The sequence below is a fragment of the Petromyzon marinus genome, chromosome 7 (assembly GCF_048934315.1).
Source record: "Petromyzon marinus isolate PM22_M1 ecotype Great Lakes invasive population chromosome 7, UKy_Petmar_22M1.pri1.0, whole genome shotgun sequence".
Lineage (NCBI taxonomy): Eukaryota > Metazoa > Chordata > Hyperoartia > Petromyzontiformes > Petromyzontidae > Petromyzon > Petromyzon marinus.
In genome coordinates this window covers 14,770,557-14,790,997 of record NC_133673.1, presented here as the reverse complement: position 1 = coordinate 14,790,997, position 20,441 = coordinate 14,770,557, and the positions used below count along the sequence as shown (strand labels likewise).

General features: G+C 53.2%; 1 protein-coding gene across 2 annotated transcripts in view; it reads left to right on the top strand.

The window, feature by feature from the left end:
- Positions 1-20,441, top strand: part of LRP4 (LDL receptor related protein 4) — a 152,001-nt gene that overhangs the window by 76,588 nt on the left and 54,972 nt on the right. For both annotated transcript variants that reach the window (XM_076065420.1, XM_076065421.1), the window contains exon 3: positions 15,539-15,655. In XM_076065420.1, coding sequence (XP_075921535.1) covers positions 15,539-15,655 — 117 coding nt within the window. The remainder of the gene's footprint in view (positions 1-15,538; positions 15,656-20,441) is intronic.

Sequence of the window (20,441 nt, the reverse complement as noted above, 5' to 3'; positions counted from 1 at the left end):
GAGTGAAGCTTGCGTTAACCACACGGCGCTTGTGACGAAAACATGCAAACAAATATGCCCCTGACACTATCATAATGCGCATTGTTCAACCGCACGTGGAGACTTCCCGTCGTCGGCGCGATCGCCGCTTGTGGTCGCCGTGACCGTTTTGTGAAGGGGGGGGGGGGGCGGTGGTGGGGGGGCGAAAAATCGCCGACTCGAAAACCCACCGCGAGGTTGGCCCTCGCCGCTCCGGGCGTGCTTCTGGGAGCGCAGCGAGAGCCGACGTCAGCGCCACCCACAGCGGCTGCGCCACTCAGTGGGCACCGCTGTGCGGGGAGGGTGGGAATGGTGGCAAGGGGTGGTGGAGGGAATTTAATGTGGAGCTTCAACCTCCTCCTCCCCTCGCCATCAAAACATGGACAAAAAGAGCCGCACTCCAATGCTCTCATTTTGCTGTTTTTCTCCCTCCTCCCCGCCACCGCCGACGCCTCACTGAGACAATGGCGCTCGTTCCTGCCAAGGCGTCACTTTCTGAAAAAGGGCATTTCCCCACGCCAATTCAAGTAACGGAGAGGCCTGAAATTGGAATTTTCCGTGAGTTTAACCAACTCCACGCTTTGGCCGACAAGTCGCATACAAATTGCACCGAGATGAGCGCAGCGTCCGGATGGCTCCAGCGAGCCGGGAGGGGGGAGGAGGGGTTAGGGGGCGGGGGGTGTGAGGGGGGTGGGGGGGGGGGCGATGATGATGATGATGGCACCGGATTACCGTGTGCGGACTGTGCTGGTGCATGCTGCTGCAGCTCCGAGCAAGGCGCTGCCGGTTACCCCGCAGCGAGTGCCGGGGACCGCCGGATCGCCGGAGAAGAGTTTATTTATTTTTTTTAACTGGGTCTCCGAATTAAGAGATTAACCAAACTGCTCGGGCTCGCAGCGGTCGACTGCGATGAATTAGCGCCGCCGCTTTGCCTCAGCTCTGACAGGCAAAGGTTGCAGCCCTGCAATCGCTTGCTCGCGTTCCTGTCTGGTGGACAGGACGGTCGCCGCAAGCGACACCCGGCCAGCGGTCTCGGAAGAGCTGGGGTGTACCCACGCTTTACCGCACCGCGTGCCACACGCGCCGATCGATTCATCGTGGCACAGTCATCTATAACCGGCGCTGCGCGGCCGACTCTTGCGGTGGACACAGGGGATCTTGAACGTCCACTTTGAGGCGGACAGCGCGCAGTGATGGCACGGTTGATGCAACGCGCCGGCAGTGTTAATCAGGGCGGCCGTTTGAATTCGGACCACCAGCCTCTTCAGCAAGGGGCGAACGATCTACCGCTCAGCCACATCTATGCCGAGGCCATGTCACCGCCAGCTGAGATTGGCCTTTTAAACAAATTCCGCTGAATCTACCGGGCGTTGTAGGCCAAAGCAATCCATACACACAGAGTCCAGTAAAACAGTGCAATCCCTGTAACGAGACAAGGCGCTGAAATGTACAGTGGGGGGGGGGGGGTGGGGGGGGGTAAATTGTGACCCCCCCCCCCCTAAATCAGCCGTTCATCCATTTCAACTGATTGGCCCGTTAGGAATCTCTTGATTGCCTGATTCCTGAACAACAACAAAACGAGAAAACTCAGCGACAGCTGCCGATGAAAACGCGGCGCCCCGAGATGTTCGCTGCTAGATTCGAATCGTGCTCACTCGTAGGCTTCCCTACAATCATCGCAGAGTGCCGGCTCTGGCGGGGGATTAATTCCGCTCGGCTTTGAAGTCGCAGCGAAAATTGCGGCGCTCGTGATGGTGGTGGGGGGTGGGATGGAGGGCGGCGGCGGGGAAACGGCATAGCGAGCATTTCTAATCGCGGGTCATCGCTTGATTTTATTTTTCGGGGCGTAATTTGGCGCGAGGCTGGGCGGGCTGCATGCGGGCTTGTCGGTGCTCGGGCGACGAAGGCGGGACGCCTGGGCCGCCGCGCTGACCCCCCGCGGCCCCCTCCGTTCGTGGCTTCAATCGCACACGCGCGAGCCAACGTTCGGCTCTGCGGTGTTCGGTCCGCTGCCAGGACGAAGGCCGTCTCTCCCCGCGAGTGCCGGCGCGGGGTGGTGAGCGCGAGCGGCGCGGGCACTGGGGCGGAGTGCACCCCCAAACGGCGGAATTTGTTGCCACATCGAACGTGTGCTGACACCGTAGGCCCCGCGGTGGTGCTCGCCCATCGAAGCACCGTTATCTGGGCTCAGCCCCTGCTCATCTTTGCGAGCTTCGACGAGATCGGGCGTGCCCGCCACTCATTTGAGACGTGGACGGGGAATCGAACTTGGGTCGCCGGGTTCGCGCCGCGCCGCCGCCCCACCACGACGAGGAACGTCTTCGCTGCAAGCTCGCGCAGTCGCAGTCGTCGCAGTCGGTGGGACCCCAGCGTCATTGAAGAGAAGGATCTGAGAGAAGGAGAGAGAGAGAGAGAGAAAAAAAAATCCCGCTTCCTGCAAGTTTGAAAATGTTTATTTTCGTATGTCACGTCCCATTTAAATAGCCCCAGGAAAGTCAATGCATCTGACAGTTTTGTTTTGAAGCAGAGAAGACGGAGTCTTTTTCTCAAGCTGAGCGGGACGCGAGTGGGGGGTGGGGGCGCGAGCGATCGGACGAGAGCGGAGCCGGTACGACAGTCGACGCCCGTGTCTCAAGCCAGTTGCTCAAGGACTTTCACGATACGGTATGCGCCGTCAGTTTGCACGTAAGTTGCGGCGGTAGGGGCTCCCCCAGTTCATATTCGTTGTCCATAGTGAGTTGACATCATCTCGACAGCCACCACAAAGGCGCTGCCACTCACTGGAGGTGTTACAAATAAATGAGTGACAATTTCTCGTGTTGAATCGTGAACCCCGAGTCGCGAAAATTCATCAAACTCGGAGAGATCGGGGAGGGGTTGGCGATGGGGGGGGGGCACATCGCAACCCCACCGTGGCCTTTCTCCCGCTCAGCCTGTGCTGCGTGGTGCCCCGGGGGCTAGGAGATGTTAACTACCTCGCCTGGTATACAGGAGGTCGTGGGTTCGATCCCGGCCCTGACGCCTGCTGCTGTATATTTGTTACATGTTCTCTCTCTCTCTCGCGTGGATTTATCTCCTGTCCTCCGGTTTTTCCCTCCACATTTAGAATCGGCGTCACACGTTTAGAGTGTTTGGCTGCTGTACATTTCCACGCGATGATAAGCCACTTCTGAAAAAGAGTCACATTGCTCAGTGGACCATACCTGGGAAAAAAAAATTGTTTAATAGTTATTTGTTAATTCGCATCCGGCATGTTGTGTGGGTCAGCAGCTTCTGGCAGGGGCGGGCGAGGGCTGGTCGGTTAGTGGTGAGGGCTAGGGGTTTTTAGGCGTTTTAGGGGTGAGGATTGGGAGTTTTAGGGGTGAGGGTTGGGAGTTTTAGGGGTGAGGGTTGGGAGTTTTAGGGGTGAGGGTTGGGAGTTTTAGGGGTGAGGATTGGGAGTTTTAGGGGTGAGGGTTGGGAATTTTAGGGGTTTTTAGGCGTTTTAGGGGTGAGGATTGGGAGTTTTAGGGGTGAGGATTGGGAGTTTTAGGGGTGAGGGTTGGGAGTTTTAGGGGTGAGGATTGGGAGTTTTAGGGGTGAGGGTTGGGAGTTTTAGGGGTGAGGATTGGGAGTTTTAGGGGTGAGGGTTGGGAGTTTTAGGGGTTTTTAGGCGTTTTAGGGGTGAGGATTGGGAGTTTTAGGGGTGAGGGTTGGGAGTTTTAGGGGTGAGGATTGGGAGTTTTAGGGGTGAGGGTTGGGAGTTTTAGGGGTTTTTAGGAGTTTTAGGGGTGAGGATTGGGAGTTTTAGGGGTGAGGGCTAGGGGTTTTTAGGCCTTTTAGGGGTGAGAATTGGGAGTTTTAGGGGTGAGGGTTGGGAGTTTTAGGGGTTTTTAGGAGTTTTAGGGGTGAGGATTGGGAGTTTTAGGGGTGAGGATTGGGAGTTTTAGGGGTGAGGGTTGGGAGTTTTAGGGGTTTTTAGGAGTTTTAGGGGTGAGGATTGGGAGTTTTAGGGGTGAGGGCTAGGGGTTTTTAGGCCTTTTAGGGGTGAGAATTGGGAGTTTTAGGGGTGAGGGTTGGGAGTTTTAGGGGTTTTTAGGAGTTTTAGGGGTGAGGATTGGGAGTTTTAGGGGTGAGGGCTAGGGGTTTTTAGGAGTTTTAGGGGTGAGGGCTAGGGGTTTTTAGGAGTTTTAGGGGCTAGGGGTTTTTAGGAGTTTTAGGGGTGAGGGCTAGGGGTTTTTAGGAGTTTTAGGGGCTAGGGGTTTTTAGGAGTTTTAGGGGTGAGGGCTAGGGGTTTTAGGAGTTTTAGGGGTGAGGGCTAGGGGTTTTAGGAGTTTTAGGGTCTAGGGGTTTTTAGGAGTTTTAGGGCTGAGGGAGCCAGGAGGACGGCCTATGGCAGAAACTGTAATTATGAGATTTTTATGATCCTTGTTTTTTCTTGGCCTGCCTGAGCGAGCATCTCCCCCGTGCGTCCTTATCCGGCAAGAATGTTTCCGTTTGGGGATTCTCTTTATAAAGTAAAGCACAGAATAAAAAGAGAAGCGCGTCAGGGCAGTTAAAAAAAGTGCCTTTATTAGGCGAGGCAGCGCAGGCGATCGCTCGAGAGGGAAAGGACCGCGGCGGGAACGGCGGGAACGGCGGGAACGGTGGGACGCACGCGAACTTCGCGGGAATCGGCGCGGCCCGGCAAATGTTTCTTCTCGGCAATTAACGACGGCCGCTTCGTGTCGTGTGTCGATGCGCACACGGCACGGGGAGCCACCCCTCCCCCCCCACCCCCTCCCGCCCGCATTGTCTTTGCCCGATCGTCCCGCTTCTTCCCTGGACAAAGTACGGTCGCAACAAAAATACGATCGGAAAAAAGTTACGAGCGGCCATGCCGGGCAAAATCTCCGCACGGCTGCGAACGACGCGGCTTTAATGAAACGCGGCCATCCGCTCCCCCGCCCGTGCCTCGCACCGAGGCCGGACAGGTGACAGCGCCGGTAAAGGCGCAACACGAGGGGCAGAGAGTTCCCACAATCGAGGTTTTGTTTTTGGGCTAGAGCTCGTAAATGTGAGTGTCGTTAAAACCCACCAATTCGTAAGGGTTGCGTCACGCAAACAAAACGTGCCAAATTAGTTACGAGTTCGGCACACACCGGTTGCGTGTTGGAGAGTAAACCCACAACAACGTTGACAATTCGAGAACCGTGACGTTTCGCCGGCAAGTACAACCGGCATCATCAGGCGAGAGCCAGAATTGTGGAGAAGTCTTCCTTCTGTTCCGGTCTTAGATAGAGGGTGGGTAAAGGTGATGTCGTCGCTGTGAGCCAATCAGGTGTGAAAACCAAAGGTGGGGGAGGGGTTAATGTAGTCGTATAGATTACAATGGATTCCTATTATTGGCCGGGTTATTCACGGTACAATTGGGACGCAGAGAGTTCCCGCAGCCCGATTTTGCGCGAAAGAGGAATCCAGTGGAGGCAACGGTACCGCTCGTGGAAGGCAACAAGAGGATGGCCGAGAGAGAGAGAGAGATGGAGAGAGGACGTGGTGGTGGTGGTCGCGGGAGGAGGCACTAGCATGGCGAGCAATCACAGGGAAACAACTGCAGCAGATGGGATAAGAAGACGATGTCGACAATGATGATCGCCGGCAGTGGAGGTCCACTGCTGCTGTTGCAGGAAGCCCGTGGACCCAGCGGCCTCGACAGAAGTGGAGAATCGCACGACAGTGAAGCACTTTGCGTGACACGTGAGGACACTGAGTGACTAGTGTCGTGTTGTTTCCACAGTCAAGTACCACGGCTCCTTTTCGGGTCTCAGAGCCAAAGCCAGTATCTGTTTGAGGCCGGCACGGCGCTCGAGGGGGTTGGTGATGTGGCCAAGGACCACGCCCTGCCGCCTTTGTTTCCCGAGTGCTCACGTTTACACACTCACCTTGGCCAGGAACTGTACCAGCTGACGGCTGAGTTGATCCAGGATAGGCTCGAAATTGTATCAGGTATCGCATGGCATTGATTTTTTTTTATCATGGCCGGGAATAGAATTCTGGTCACCGGGTTCGTAGCGTGGTGTGCAAACCATTACCCCATAGCATCCCACATCTGGCACACACACACGTACACTAGGAGTTACGAACACGCACACACACGAACGCACGTACGCACACACCCACAGGTGTACACATGCCAAGAAACAACAGTGCCCTTATTTGCTGTTACATAATTAGGCGGATTTTGTGCCATCTGTTCTCGACAATAAAAGATATACCATAAAATTATATTGAAATAAATCAAGCACGACGTTTCGACCGCAACACAAGCGATCTTCATCAGGTGTAAAAAACAAATAGCGAGTGAGCATACAGGGCGACACCAACGCAACACATAGAGAGCGTTAAAGTGCACGGAGGTAAATACAACAAGAAGATGATAGACGAGAATTCAACAAACCTAAGAAAAAAATATGTGATGCAAAACCAGTCAGACCAACAACACAGTAAGACACTTGCCTGGCGGACCACGAATTTCAGAAGAGAGTTACATTTCGTGTTCATCCTCTGGATTGAACATACCAGCATAGACAGAGTGAACAAATACGAGGTACACATCAGCAGAAATACATATACAGGGACACCAAGAAGCTTGTACCTCGTATTGATTTTTTTTATGGTTTGAAGGTTTTACGTTAAGTTATTTTATTCATGAACATACCTCGGTGCCAGTATTGAATTGCATAGATGCGCCGTGCACGCTACATCGTTGAATTGAGAGGCAGTCGCGTTTAGACAGTTTGTGAATTGAGATTGTATCGTACAGAGAAACATTTAAATATGTATTTTTTACTACTATTATTATGCACATTAATTAAATTCAGATTGGCATCCAATCAGCCACAAAATATCACATCACTCCAGCCACAATGCCGTTTGGCCTTATCCGAATGTCAAAGAGTTTGTTCCTGATAGGTAGTGCACATCTGAACCAACCCTGGGTACCACCAGTTCAGCCACCAGCACAGACCAGTGTGGTGAAGTATGGTCAAACAACCCCCATGACTGAGGCAGCACATGGGAGGCCTTCTTCCAGTAGTGGATTGACAAAGGGTTGACATTTTTTTGATGTTTTTTTTTATTTTGTATTTCATCTTTACATTTATATGCAAACAGACACATGTGATGATGATGTTGACGATGAAAAATTATTTCTCGACGAGGTTCCTGCTCCCTTGGGATACTTGGACAATTCGGGTTTTGAGTGTTTGGCTTCGCGTGGGAGGAAAAGAGACGGACACTCAAAGCTACTGCCTTCAGAATATATTTATTCAGAATCAGAATATTTATTTACACCGGAGGAATCGGATTTTTCACAGATGTCCAGTAGGGTCAGAACATTACAACAACAAACAACACAAAAAACACAAGAGGAGTGCAAGTATAGGAACGGTAAAGACATCACTTAAAAAAATATCGATAAATAAAACGAATCTATTTTTTATCTTACCAATAAAAGCCCACTGAGGTATTATTTATTTTTTTCAGAAGCAACCTGGCCACAAACGATAGCTCAACAAAAGTAGTTTCCCGTGAGGAACCGGGCAAACGTCCCAATGCAGGGCCCACCACAATAATTTAAAGAAAAAGAGGCTTGAGACTCAGTGGAGGCTTTCCTGGATAGGCTAAACGACTTCACTATTGACGTTTAGACAAATTGCTTGGTGATGATGCCGCCGCTGCTGCCGCTTGTTTCGTTGGCAGTGCTGCACGAGCACAAATAAACACAACTCAGCGCTTTCCTCAAGAACTCTACGGACTTCGTAGGAAACGTGTGAATTTACCGTATAATAATAATAATTCCATGTATATATCGCTTTTCATCAAGGATCTCAAAGCGATGTATAGGGCAACAGCAGCAGCATCAGACGCTCAGCGTAAAAATAATATTGCAAGCACATTTTAAGAATCAATTTACCAACGTTCTGGGCAATGGTCCTGATTAATAATATTAACAACAAGAGGTGACGTTTTGGGCAGTGGGATCATGATTCCGGTGTTGTTAATCGGAACAGGGCTTTTCTTTGTGAGAGACGGACACGGGGGGTGGAGGATCCTGTCCCTTACTCTCTCTCACACTTTATAATGAACATCAATACCGTCACACAACCTCAAGTGTGTCCTCCCCAAGCGGCGGTGGCGGTGGTTGTGGACAGCAGGGTGACGTGGTGGGGTGATAGTGTTGGTGCTAGTGTTGGCAAGGGTCAGTGGTGGTAGTCGTGGTGGTAGTAGCAGTGGTGGTGAGTGGCCATGTGGTTCGTGGTGTTGGCGAGTGACCGTGTGGTGGTGGACAGCGGGGTGACGTCGTGGTAGTGGTGATGGTGGGGTTGGTGAGTGTCTGTGTGGTGGTGGGTGACCGTGCCGTGGTGGTTAGTGGGGTTGATGAGTGTCTGTGTGTGGTGGTGGTGGGGCTGGTGAGTGTCTGTGTGGTGGGTGCCCGTGCCGTGGTGGTGCTGGCGATGTTGGCGAGCGCCCGCGTGGTGGTGGTGGCACGCAGCGTGGAGGTTATGGGCCCTCTCCACCGCCTCCTCCACTGCACCTGTTGTTGTTTTCCTCTCCGAGTGGTTTCTCCGTGCTCACTCCGCGCGTCCGCCCCTGCCGGGCGCGAGGCCGCCCGGCCGCTGCCAAAACAAACGCCGCGGCAAAAACACAAAGCCGCCTCCAACCTCGCGTAGATTTATGGATTTCTCTGTTGGTGGCGCGGGGTGGGGGTGGAGGGGCGGAGGGCTGCGTATGGGGGAAGAAGCAGGTTTTAACAGCTGCCCGAATGTGGAGGTCACCCATGGAGAGTCAGAAGACCCCAGCGCCACCTGGGTAGTTCTGTCTGCCTTAAAGGGATGCTCGCTAACAGCGCTTGCCCACTTAAAAAAAATCCGCAATCCCGTCCCTGTTGTTCCAAAAAATACATAAATAAATAGGAAGACACCACAATTGATTTGTGCATGTCAGAGAGACGTCCGTATCGAGTTGCTCGGAGAGCCAAGTGGACAGGCAGCCAAAAGGAGGAAACGTCGCCCAACGGGACGTCAGCCACAGGGATGAAGTGTTGAAATCGTTTTTTTAGTATTTGGCTGCTATAAATATCCACGTGATAAGCCACTTGGTTGAGCTATCATTTGTGGCTTCTGAAAAAGAGCTATATAGCTCAGTGGGCCTTACTTGGTAAAATAAAAAAAACTATTTTGTTAGTTTAGTGTAATGAGAGCACCGCGCCTGGTATGCAGGAGGTCGTGGGTTCGATCCCGACCCTGACGCCTTCTGCATATTTGGAGTTTGCCCCGTGGTCACGTGGATTTTTCTCCAGGTCCTCCAGTTTAAAGAGTCCACGTGATAAGGCTGCACGGTGGCGGTGGGATTATTGAAGTGTCGTTCTTATTGGATCATGGTGCTGGTTGGTTTGGTCTTGGCAGCACTATCAGCATTGGCAAAACTGTAGCAGCAGCAGTACGGCTGCATTAGGTAATGCTTGTATTGGCTGTAACGTTGTTGGTGGTTTTGGCCTCAGCTTGCACCTAGCCTGGCACAAGCGCCGTGGCGACGTCACTGCAACTTAGTGCGCGAACGGGAGCGTTTGTTGTTGTTGTTGAAGGCGGCGGAGGCGGTGGTTGGTGGTCGTGGTGTTACCGGCCACGTTGGTTGCAAGTGTCACCTTGGGCACCAACACTTGCTCGTGCAACGACAGTGGTCGTAGCGTCGGTGCTGTCGCGTTGGCAGCGGAGCCGTCTGGTTGTCGGCAGTTTTCAATAAATTAGATTCATGCACTCTTAAGTCTATATTGAAAGCTCATTACTTTTAAATTGCCTTTTGTGCGCGTGTTAGTTTTGTTTTCCTTCCCCCCGCAACCTCCGATTAGCGCGGTTGGCCACGTACGGAGCGAAGGAAATTCAACGTACGGTGCAAACAGCATCAACGTGTTGGGCAAAACCCGCATCTGCAGGGCACAGAGAGAATACTCGCCCACCCGCTCGCTCGCCCAGCCGATCGCTCGCCCCGTGGTCGCTCGCTCGCTCGCCGTTTGTGCAATGTCGTTCAGCGAACAAGGATGGGGGGGGGGGCAAATTGGTCACAGCGCGAGAAGAAGGGAAAACACTGGAAGAGAACGGACTGTCAAAGCACAACAACGCCTCGTGTCTTTGGACCCTTGCGGTGGGGAGAGAGGGGCGAGGGGGTGGGGAGGGACACCCCCTTTGATGCGAAAGGTCGCGTCGACGACAATACTTTGCGTGCGTTCGGTTTCGGTTTTCAACTTTAAAATGAGATCGTCAACTTGAAAAATAACTCTGAAACAGGAGGAGTGGGAGGACATTGGGAGGGGGTGGTGGTGCTGGTGGTGGTGGTGGCGCAGAGACCAGAAGAAGATGAAGAAAGCAAAATGCTCCCCACGTAACGTCGCGCCATCACGTTGTGCAACGGCCCTGAAATAAATAAAATAAAACTTACTCCGCCGGGTTTGCTGTTGACGAAACCGCGACTGCGCCTCCCTTCAGACTATATATTATGTTTTATTTGTGCCGCTGGCGGGTTTTTTGTTGTTGTTGTTGTTGTTGTCGGTTTAATTGGAGCCATTGACCTGGTCCCGCCTGGGCTGAATATTTTCCCATTTTGGAATGCGCCGTTCGCTAATAAGGGCACGAATACAGCAGACTCGGTAATAACCATCGTGGTAATAAAATGCAGGAGTGTTTGCAAAATGTAGTTATTCGTTTTAGTATTATTTCCGTGCTCCCCGGTGAAATAAAAGCCGCGATCAAATCACGCGTCGAGTTGCCGCACACCTCCCCCCACCCCCCCTCTCCTCCGTTTGGCACGTGCGCTGATGCTGCCCTCCAAGGGGCAGGGTTAAGGGGCAAGGAAGGGTGGCACCGGGCTGAATGCCGTGCCCACTTCTTGCCCCACTCCGCAGGCAACCAAATCACCTTGAAGCGACGCGGGCGCCTGAGCCTCCTGGTCAGTGCTCGGCTCTGGGGAGGCTGCCCGGGAATGCGGTAGCCGCTGTGGTAAGGCTTCCGATGCGAGGATGGCTGAGAGATGGCAGGGCAGCATGGAGGTTCGTGTTCCTGGAACTGTGCATTCTTGTGACCTGGTGCGGTGTGTAAACATCAGCAATGGTGGGGTGGGGGGCATGGTTCTGGATGTATCAACCCCCTCGTGGGCCGTGCCGGCTTTCAGCAGGTGCTCGCGAACAGCACTTGCCCCAACAGTCTGTAAAGGCTATACGCGGGGTGGGGTGGGGGGTGGTCTTTGTAATTGTGTGCGCGTGCGTTTGTGTGCGCGATGTGTTGTGTTTTTTTGTGTTTGGCATAATTTAGTTTGACAACGGTATGTGAAATAATATAATTATTTGTAATGGAAATATATAATGTGTATATATATAAACCATCACGGGCTCACGGGACGGATGGCAGTGGCACAGAAGCTACAAGAGTGAGAGCGGAGGAAACTCCAGGCGGGCCTTTTTATTTGTTGTTTTACAGCAGCGCGTCTAAAATGAATTGCTCCGCATTCTCGACAGCCGAAAGTGGCGGCTAAATAGTCGCCACGGCCACAACCAAGCCCCCTCCCCCCCCCCCAAACGTATTTACGAACAGCGCCCGTGCGTCGAGAGACCGAGAGCCTCGCACGGATCCATCACCTGTCCTTGACTCTGGCGTTACAGCTTTGCAGAGAGGAATGCGTTACCCACACCGCCCCCCCACCACCACCCCCTCTTTGTCCCAGCTGCAAGTATGTCAGGACCCTGCAGAGGAGGCCTGTTATCGCACAGGTGCGCAGGTGTGCGGCGTGTTTGAGACGTGAGCCCCCCCCCCCCCGTGCAGGTGTGTGGCCGCCGTGTGTGCCTGCGTGCGTGTGGCATTGTGCTGCTGTCAGCCACTTGTTTTTCAGTCCGCCCTGATTCGCTAATTTGTTTGAAGGAGAGGGAGGGGGAGAGAGAGAGAGAGAGCGCCCACTGCCTCGTGGCACGCGACGCGAATTTTTACCCCCCCCCCCCAGACCGAATCGCCACGGCTTTTTGTTTTTGACGCGGCACAAAAGCTAAGCAGTAAGAGGGGGGTTGTGTTCAGCCTGGTTAGCATCGGCACGGGAGAGAGACAGCATGGGAATTGCACATTGTCGTAACAGGACACCCAACGCTTTCGTTAATAGCGTTTGTTTGTGGCCGTAAAAGGAAAACAAATATATAGGCGACGTCTTGAACTTTCATGATTGCAGAACAAAGTCTAGGTCTGAGAGAGACAGCGTGGATAATGAGAGTTGGAGACTGAACTTTACACCATGGGGCCTGTTGAGAATTGAATTTTTTTTTTTATGTTTGCCGTTGTAGCCGTGGCCGTACAAATATGGATTATTTAATCCATCCTTGCGGAGCTGTGAATATTCCCCGTTTTGTAAGCGCGTTGGGTTTCCTCCGGTGTTTTCCGATTTCCAGGCCACGTGAAGCCAGGCTCGCATTCGTGGATTCGGTCAAATATCCCAGTGCAGGACCCCCCTGATGAGTCCTCGGGGCTCGGTGAGACTTTCGTGGATACATTAATTGTGGTGTCTTCCTTCTTATTTGTGTATTTTTGGAACGACAGGGACAGGATTGTGGATTTTTTTTTTAAATCTGCTCGGCTGCGAGGTGGCCAGATTCAAGTGGGTTCATGAACCACATTGGGCGCCGCGGTGGCGAAGTTAACTACAAATATACACCAGACCCTGACGTCTGTTGTGTATGTCTAGCATTTGGCTGCAAGACATTTCCACGTGGTTAGCCACTTCGTTGAGCTATCATTTGTGGCCAGGTTGCTTCTGAAAAAGAGCTGTATAGCTTCAGTGGGACTTACCTGGTTAAAATAAAAAAGTTTAGTTTAATAAAAGTTTCAATTTGCATTTCTGCGGTCCTAAGCGTGTCACTGTTTCTGTGGCGCCGATTTTGCGGCTAAAGGTGCAGCCCTGCAATCGTTTGCCATTGCAGGGCTGCACCTTTAAATTAACTGCACCTTTAATTAAACAGAGGCTTTCTTGGGTACATAAACGGTATAAATGTTTTAATTTATGATAATACATGTTTTTATTTATTATGATAAAAAAACGCACACATTCTGCAAACGTAAAGGGAAACCCGTTGCACTTGCACAAGCAGCTGTCTCTCCGTGTGAAATGGAATCTCACTTTGGCGGGGGGTGGGAGGAAGAGAGGTAACAATTTCCTAAAGTCTGTCGAGGAGGCACAGATGTGGCAGAAGTCGCGGCGTCGCTGTGGCCTTCTTCTGCGTGGCGCGGGAAGAGTGAACGTCGTCACATCGCGGGGGCCCGGGGCCGCTGCGGTTGAAACTCGATTCCCTCGGCAACCCTGAGCCTACCCCCCCCACCTCCCCCACCCTCCCACCCCCCACCTCCCAACCCCCCACCTCCTCAACGCCCCACCCACCCCCCCCAACACCCTCACCACCCCCACCACCCTCCCACCCCCCAACCCTCTCCCTACCCCCCAACCTTCCCAACCCCCCCACCCTCCCTCAACCCCCCAACCCCCCCACCCTCCCACCCCCCCAACCTCCCCACCCTCCCCAAACCTCCCCCCCCCCACCGCCGATTCCTTCACAAGCGCGGCCCCCTTCACGCCCTGCCCAGCCCACGCTGTCTCCCCACCGTCAAACGTCATCGTCAGCCACGGTCGGTCCACTGCTGGATGAAGGCTCTCCCCCCCGTCCCTCCACTCCCACCTCTTCACGCCATCTCTCGTTGGCATGAGACGCAGCGGTCCGTTGAGCTCTCTGTCTGTCCCTCGTTGTCAGCGTTATCGTCGGTAGAGATCCATCTGCGTCTGGAAGAAGGCCCTCATCGCCCTCATCGCCATCATCAACATCATCAGCCACACACACACGTAAAAAAAAAACTTGATTTCGGCGCACTCTTGATCTCACTGTTTGTTTGCGCTGTTTTTGTTGTCGTTTAGATCCGCGCGTATTTATGCCCCCCGTTTGTTAGACTGAAATTTCGAGCTTGCTTGCACGTGCACCACCACTTTTTTTTCTGGTCACGCGCCTCTTTCTCTCTCACAGTACGCGTCTGTTTCATTCCCGCGTGTTTCATTTCCGCGTGTTTCATTCACGCGTGTTTCATTCACGACCGTTAAAACGCCTCGTCCGATCCTAACGCGAACGCGTTCCTTCAGGAGCCTGCCCCACTCGTTCTCTGCGATGTAAATTGTTCCGTCTTTGTTTTTACGACTGCTGCTGCTGCTGCCGCCGCCGCTGCGCTCACACACCACCACCACCACGGATGGTGTAAACGACCGGCTGAGCCGGACTTATCGTCCGTCCGCGTAACAAATCGAATAATCTCAAAAGGTCCTCCCCTCGAGCCTAATTGCTTGGAGTCGCGAAACCAAACGCCACTGTGCAGCATGATTGGTCGGCGTCTAGCCAGGGAAGGGTTTAAGTAGGTTAGCCGTAATGAGAAACAATTTGTCTTTTGTGAGCGCGGTTATCAAATTATATAAGTGCTATTTATTTAACCGAGCGAGAGCTCGTTTGTTATTCTTACGTTTAATCTCGTTTTGCAAGGGGGAGGGCCGAGTGCCCGTTATTACCTGGAGACTTTTATACATTTATTTTAATGAACGCCTTCGCTCCGTCCGTCCCCTCGCACTCGGTCTGGCCCACCACATCGAGTATACCTCTCGTGTCTGCCCGCAGCTGCCGGTAGTCACGCGGTAGCAACGTGCCACCCAACTCCAGCCTAGCAGCGAGTCGACGTCATATTCCGTGAGAAATGAATCCCACCCGGGGGGGTGGGGGTGGCGAGAGAGAGCGGAGAGCTCGGCCCAGCGCTGATAGCGCGCCGGTCGCTGCAGGAATTTCAAATTTAATTTCTTCATCCGGTGGCTGTGACCCCGCGCGTTAAGTTCCACCGCTAACGGGCAACGCCTCGGCTTAATCCAGACACACGCGTGTCGAGTCGAGTCGTGTCGAGTCGCATCAAGTCGAGTCGCATCAAGTCGAGTCGCAAGAAAGCCGTCATCGCATCTTGTAGCCGGCACTGCGACAGCCGTTTCGCCGTCGTCCCACTCCCGACGTGATTTTCCTTTTATTTCGTCCCACATCTTTTTCCTTTTGACCTTCAGCAAAACGAGAAACAGCCTCGTTGGCAGTTGCTCAAAGCAACTTTGAATTGCCGCGTTTTTAAAGGCAGAAGTTAAAAAGGTCCCCGCGTGCTTATTATGCAGGCAGAATCGTTGTGTGTGGAGCGCGAGAGGGTCGGTGGTTGGGTGGGAAATTGGGTGGTTGGGTGGCTGACTGAGGAGTCGGGTGGTTGGGTGGGGAATGTGTGTGGATTGTTAGTGGGAAGATGTGGGAACACAAGCAAGGAGAGGGAGGTTGCGCTCACGTTCAACTGCGTGTTCCCTCTCTCTCCTCACCATTTGCATGCACACCACCCTGTGTGTTCGCTCCCCGTTACTCTCCCTCACTGTCTCTCCGTGTTCCTCCCTGGCCCTGCTTGTCCCCTCTCTGTGTGCCCAGTGCTGCCCACCTGCTCCCACCTGGAGTTCCAGTGCCACAACGGGAAGTGCGTGCGGCGCTCGTGGGTGTGCGACGGCGACAACGACTGCGGCGACGACTCGGACGAGCAGGATTGCCGTACGGAACCGCACCCTCCACACAAAGACAAAGATCCCCCGTATAGCCTTAAACAGACTTTTGGGGCAAGTACTACTAGCGAGCACCTGCTTAAGGCTGGCATGGCACACGAGGCGGTGGGTCGCCAGCACCACGTCCGACCGCCTTTGTCTCCCCGGTGGCGATATTTACATACCACACCAGGTACTCATTTGAAGCCGAGTCGACCTAGGGGAGGCCCAGGACCGGTTCAGATAATCCCCAGTTTAAAAGGGACGAGGCTCACAAAGCATCGTGGTTCATTAAAAAGCAAATCTCATGTGTGAAGCCGCTGCGCTAGAATATTGTAACCCCCTGCGGGGACTGGTGTCTGTTCCCACCAGTGAATATTTACCATTTGTCAGGGTCGGGGGTTCGTTATTGCTTAGGAAAAGGTATGAAAGCCGCATTGGTTTGGACAAAGCTAGGACCCACACGGGCGTAATGAAAAGAAAACCTTTCTCAAATCAAACGGAGGAAGCGTTTCCCCAATTAAGTTTATAAAACGATCACGTGGACATAAAACTGCATGGATATAGACTCTGTGACACTAAAAAAGTGGCTTGGTTGGTGGTGGGGTGGTGTGGGGGGTAGAAATGTTTCCAAGCGGAAGCAATGTTCCTGAGTATCACTTCCTAGGGGCTTGGCGGGTTGGTGGGAGGTGGGGGCGTGGAACTAATATCCGTGCCTGGGGTGGGGGTAAAGGAGGAAACAACCGTCCGATGTGAAACAACGTATCATCTCCGACATCGGCTGCAGAGTGCGCGACCGTCATCCCGGGCCCTTCAAGAGCAACTCGGGATTCTGAAGGGCTCGACCCGCTGCAAGCTGAGCGAGAGCGGCCTCCGGGAAATCCCCGCGGTGCTTCGTAGGTGGCGAAGCACCGATCCCCTTTTTTTGCTCCTGCTCGCCGTGGAGAGTCGACGTCGTTGCTCGCCGACCCCTTCCGATGGAATGACGGCGCTTGCCGAGCGTGAGGCCTCGGTTTCGCGGTGGGTTCTCCCCGTGTCTCGCTGCTGCTGTGGTTTGTTTATTCAAAGCGGAGGAATCCGGTGAGCTGTAAAGCTCTTTATTCACAGATGTCCGGTAAGGGGGGGCACGGGGGTCAGAGCGTTAACGCAACTAAACTATTTTACCAGGTAAGGCCCCACTGAGCTTTACAGAAAAGACATAGCCACAAATGATAGCTCAAAGAAGTGGTTTTTATAAATGTGGAAATGTATAGCAGCCAAATACTCTAAACACGTGATGTTGATTCTAAATGTGTAGGAAAAAACCGGAGGATCCGGAGAAAAACCCACGCGGCCACCGGGAGAGAGAGCGAGACACGCAAACTCCAAATATACAGCAGGCATCAAAGTCGGGATCGAACCCATGACTTCCTGTATACTAGGCGAGGTAGTTCACATCTCATCACCGTGGTACCCCATTACAACAACAAACAATACAAAAACACGACTGGAGTGCGAAGAATAGGAAATGTTAACGAATCACTTAAATATATATACAAATAAAACAAAACGATTTTTGTTTTAATGTAGCAGTGAACACTGCGAGGAGCAGCTGCATCCTCCCAGTCTCAGTTTCGCAAAGGTGTCATCTTGATGCAGCGTTGTTCAGCGAGCGGTGCGTGAAGCACAAATGACAGACGCTCGGCGCATTCATCAGTGACATTGCCCCTCGACGGAAGAGATATTTACATGCTGTACGTATATAATCGGTGATATTTCGGGCAGTTAGCCCCGCTTTGTGTCTCTGCGATGGGTTTTGGCCGAAGGTTAAGGTCACTTGAAAGGTTGAGATTTAATCTGGAGGTTACGAATCACGCAGAAGAAAAACACCGTGGCTTTTGGGCAGAGTTTTGTCGAGATCCCTTCGTGATGCTTAACGCGGGGGCCACTGGATCACCCAGACAAATTCCACCGCATCCTGAGACGCAGCACAAGACCAGTGGGGACGTGAACATCATGGGGGCAGCAGGACTTGAGCAGGGGCCAGGAATCGAGTTTCAAGTTTATTTTGTTTAACCAGGTGAGAACTCATGAGAACAGAATAAGTCTCGTACATATGGATGTTGAACTTCCTTTGCACCGTACGTAGATAATCGGAGGTGCGGGGGAAGGACAGCAAACTAAATGCGAAAAGCAGTTCTAAGTCCCCTTTACAAGAGTGACCTGGGGCATTAGTCTGCCAGAAGGAGGCAATGGTTGTTGCTGCCTGTGTGTTTATACAAAGAGGAGCGACGCTCAAAAAACCGAGCAGGGCGCCGGGCGGCTAAAACACAGCAAGTTGCCACAGTAGGGGGCACAGGTGGTGCAACGGCCAGTCATCTCAGTCAGTTGACCCATGGCTCCTGGGTCTGTCCCGTGACCTCCTGCCTGCGGGCGTTCAACACTTCAAGTGGCCTTAACGGGCACATAGCCTAGCAGAAGTGCCTTGGAGTCGTCACTGCCACTTAGTGGCGAATGGCGGTTGTTGTTGTATACACAATTGAATAATTCCCAGGTACTCTTCCGATTTGCCAAAATAGGACACCGGACGCTGACACACAATGGGCCTACTCTTGCGAGCGGTGTCAGGGGATCTTTTGCCCGTCCCCTCTCGAGCGAAGCGGACGGCGCATAGCAGTATTGTTACGACTCTTACGCTCGCGGTACTAAATCCGGGGGGCGGCCGCTCGTTTCGAACCCGCGAACCTCCGCGACAACGAGCGGCGACGCCCGGTCGACAGCGTGGGGATGGGAGCAGCAGAGGAGAAGAAGCGACCCTCCCCACGGAGCGATCATTGCGGCTCGGGTAGGGTGGTGGAGGCGCCGAGTTGTCGGAGCAGAGCGCGGTCGTGCAGTGGCAGCAACGCGCGATGGCGCGAAACGTCACGTCTTTGTTATTTGGCGAGCAGAGGGGGAGGGTGGCAAGTGGGTGCTTGCCCGGGCTTACGTAACGCGTGCGATGAAAATCATGCGCAATATCCACGGATTAACGCAACGGACGATGTCGTAATGCGCAATATTTTACCGGCATCTCGGCGGAATAAAATCTGATTTGACAACATTAATCATTAAATAGCTAAAGCCTAATGCGTTGCTGTCGCGTGTATATATATATTTTTTATGATTGAAGCCTTAAATAAACCCCACGAACTCTTTCAAATTGGTTTGTTATTTTAGTTTTTCATTCTATTTGTTTAATTTTCACCATTCTCCCTGTGCTCTTTGTTGGTCAGAACCATCCATAATTCATCGAATTCTGCGAAAAAATAAAAATTCCCCGCGAATTAAATTGCACGCGCACATTAAATCTGACTCGGAGTAGCGAAATTATGTTAGGGCCCTCATTTAAAATGCAATGCGGTTACATTGCGGCTTGGGGAGTTGTGCGTGGAGAGAAAATTGACTGAGGGATATCACTGAACTGGGCAGCCACCAGGCTCCCCAGGGTAGGGGCAGCTGCTGCCCCTACCAGCTGCTGCCCCTACCAGCTGCTGCCCCTACCAGCTGCTGCCCCTACCCTGCGTTGCCCCGCAGCTTCGCGTCCACACCGCGCTGTCTCGCTCCCGCGAACGGCTCTGAATGTTCGCGCCGGCAAACCTTTGCCGACAAATAAACAATAGCAGGCACGACGTCCGACGGTTCGGTGCCTCATGACGCATCCCGGCACGTGGAGAGAACCGTTGCGCGCCACGACACGCGATCACAACCCGAGAACGCATCGGAGAGCTGTGCAGCGAAACCACGAACAGCTAGGCAGGGGCGGCAATAGTAATCGTAACAGTGATCAACGTTAGAAAGGTGCTATCCACTGCTGCATGAAGGCCGCGCCCCATGCCTTCATCATCAAACTCATTATGCACAGCCGTGGAGCATATGCAGAAATCTTGTTCTGGCTCCCACACAATAAATAAACATGTACATTATTAATCCATCAGCCGGTTGGCTTTCCAGAGCAATAACCATAATAACCAGCACCATTTGTTTACCAAGCAGAGCTGACTTGGAGATCAAGGCCCCCCCTTTTTCTCAACCTCGCTATCACCACCGTCGGACAAAGCCAGAAAACTAGCAATCAACACCAAAGCCGAGATCCCCTACCGGACCAAAACTCCTCTGTAGCGCGTTTGCTCTTGCCGCCAATTCGTCCGGGATTTTGGCCACGTTATAAACGACGAGCGAATTAAGTTTCATTCACAGGAAGTCGGCGCGGATTTCTGTCGGCCAGCTGCCCGCACCGCTGGTGCGTTACCGAGCGCTCGCGAGTTGAGCGATCGAGAGGGAAAGTAAAACAAAGGCGCTCAAAGCGAATTTGGCTGTGGGAGTGGACGTCATCCGACGGGTCCCAGATCTCATTGGCACCAAAAAGGTGACCCCTTGACCCGCGAGCGCTCCATCACCGCGCCACGAGCGACCCCGCCACGGTAGCGGTGGTGGGGGCGAGGGGGGAGAACGCCGCTGCCGTGCCTAATGCCGGGAGTTAGCGGCGCTCGCTGCATCCGCGGCAGCAGAAGGAATGCATTGACGCCGCTGGCCGTGACAAATGCGAGGGGTGGGCGATGGGGGGCGAGGGGGGGAGGGCGGGAGATGATGAATGCAATCGCGGCCATAGGGAGCCGGGGTGGAGCACTCGCGCGTGCGGAGCTGGGTTGGTGCGTGCTGATTGTCACCTGCACTGGGAGCCTGATTCATGCGAGGGCGGAGAGGCGGTTTCCGCCAATTTTTTTGGCGGGCAAAGGATACATTCGGTTATGGGTTTTTTCCTCCTCTGCCAAATATCA